Below are 2,365 nucleotides of genomic sequence, written 5' to 3'. Positions count from 1 at the left end.
CCATTCATGGAATAAATCTACCAATCATGTTATAAATCTACAAAGCAGGTTCCTTTTACAGCCATGGCGAGTCGCTTTAAATTCCAAAACACAAGCGACGTCTAAATTCCAAAAGACCACCAAAGAGGCTGGCTATGAGTAATAAATCGGCCAAAATACAACATCCGATACCAAAACTCTACCAATTAGTTTGGATCTGAGTATTAAATCTACCAAAAAACGATTTCAGATCCCAAAGGTCTACCAAACCAAGATCTCAGTTAGCGGAGTCTGTCTGTAAACCGTACTTGTCATCAAATAAACTTCGAGGGTTAGGATCAGACATCCGAGATTCTTCTGCTTCATGTACCTCATCAAAAATCTCAGCTGCGTATTTCATACGAATGAGAGGCATGTTGCTATCTTTCAGCTGGTCCCATTTATGGCACAAAGCCAAACACTCGATGGTCTTCAAAGTAAAGACGCCACAATCACCTGATAACAAGTACCCGATAATTAGTTAAAAGTCTACCAAATAAAAATACCAAATCTACAGAGCTGCATTGCACCTGTCTGTCTGTTCAGTGCCGCTGTTTTATACATGTAGATATGAAACTGCCCCTCCTTCATACCCTTCTTGAGCTCCGGTGGTGCCATATGTTTCAACAACAGCGGAATCATCCTCGCGTAGGGCTTCACAGACTCCTCCACCTCGCCTTTTCTGTATAAATCTGGAATGCAATCAAACACTCGGATCTTTTTTTTGGGAATGTCGACCTCAACGGCTACCCAATGTTCGTTGTTCACGTTGTGGGCGATATACACGAAATCAACATCTGTCCCCCATTTCTTGTGTGTAGGCAAGTAATGGTCGTAGTGACCGTTGGCAACGTCCAAATAACCATCACTGAATATCCAACTCTTCTCGTTTGGTAGAAATTTGGTTCGATAGTCGCCACACCAATCTCGACAAAAGATAGGATCAATGAAAGCAACTCTTCCCCCTTTGTAAGGAGATGGATACCACATAGACCGTTGCCGGAACATGTCTAATCCTTTGCACATATGCTGCATTAGGTAATGAAACAAATTTATATAAGTCTACCAACCAGCTTTACAAGTCTACCAAACATAAAAGATACAAATCTACCAAACATAATGACTAAATCTACCATTTGTTACTACATAATATAATACAAGTCTACCAAACATAATGACTAAATCTACCATTTGTTACTACAAGTCTACCAAAGTAATTCTATCATTAAGTTTCCAAAGTCTACCAAACAATTTCCAAAGTCTACCAAACCTTTTGAAACTAAGATCGGGTGACTGATACGACCACATACCTGATCATGCAACCACCCATACTCCTTTCTCGGCCAGCTTTCTTTAGGGGTCATTAGTGTCAGGTAAAATTCTCCTCCTGCATATGGACTCTCCAACTGTTTTTCCCTGAAAAAATGACATAGACATACCAGACTCCGAAGTAAGTCTACCAACATACCTAATAAGTCTACTATATAAAACAAATAGGTCTACCAAATCAAACAAGTAAGTCTACCATGGAAATTTAAAACTGACTTACGCTTCAAAAGCTACGTAGCGGGTTAGATTATCCAGTATTCGACTGTCCACCGCTTCAAAAGGATCATACCTCCCAGGAGGGGGACTTGCTGGGTCCATGATGCGTCTCACCACTGAGTTACCAAGGTAGGGTGAAACCTGGGTCGGTGCAAGGCTGCGTCCCCTTTTTTCCTTCTCAGCAGGTGGATTTTTTGCATGTTCCACCAGCTTATCTAAGCGTTTCTTCATAGCTTCAATCGCTGAGTCGTCTTCGTCTTGCAGGGAAGGGATCTGTACTCGTCTAGACTGTAGTGGGCGTGAAACGTCGCTTATATTGATTATCTGGCTTTCTTCGTTTTTGTCTTTTAAATCAGGTTTTGACTTTGTGCCTGATTTATTCTTCTCTTTAGGATCAGCAGGTTCTTTTTTCACTTTGGTTACAGTCTTTCCTCTCGACGCTGGGGTTCTAACAACTCTTGCAACAGGAAAACCTGGCTCTGATGTTTCCTGCATCTCCATCATCCACGACTGTTTGGCATGTATAGTAATTTCACATCAGTCAAACCAAATAATAACATAACTAAATCTACCTAAAAATCTACCGAATTAATTATAAATCTACCTAATATAAATATCACTGCCAAAAATCTACCACATAAAGTTAGTCTTGTATTCCAAGAAAACATTAAAAGTCTACTGTGCAGGAAAAGTTAAAAAAAAACCATCAATACAAGTCTACCAAAGTAAAAAAGTATTTCGTACAAATCTACCTTAAAGGAAAGGAAAACGATCTGTTTAAACATAGTTGAATGTGTCTCCA

The 2,365-nt window shown here is 39.9% G+C and overlaps 1 protein-coding gene across 1 annotated transcript; it reads right to left on the bottom strand.

Moving 5' to 3' along the window:
- Positions 1–256: 256 nt before the first annotated feature.
- Positions 257–2,064, bottom strand: LOC112083126. Its single transcript, XM_024150860.1, has 4 exons — positions 1,568–2,064; positions 1,329–1,434; positions 612–1,047; positions 257–474 (listed from the first exon to the last, which is right to left on the bottom strand). Exons 1-4 carry the CDS (start codon positions 2,062–2,064, stop codon positions 257–259), a joined length of 1,257 nt encoding a protein of 418 aa, XP_024006628.1.
- Positions 2,065–2,365: the final 301 nt, after the last annotated feature.

This window comes from Eutrema salsugineum, unplaced genomic scaffold (genome assembly GCF_000478725.1).
Source record: "Eutrema salsugineum unplaced genomic scaffold, Eutsalg1_0 scaffold_7, whole genome shotgun sequence".
Taxonomy (NCBI): domain Eukaryota; kingdom Viridiplantae; phylum Streptophyta; class Magnoliopsida; order Brassicales; family Brassicaceae; genus Eutrema; species Eutrema salsugineum.
The sequence above is the reverse complement of the archived record's forward strand: the minus strand, read 5'-3'. Positions and strand labels throughout refer to the sequence as shown.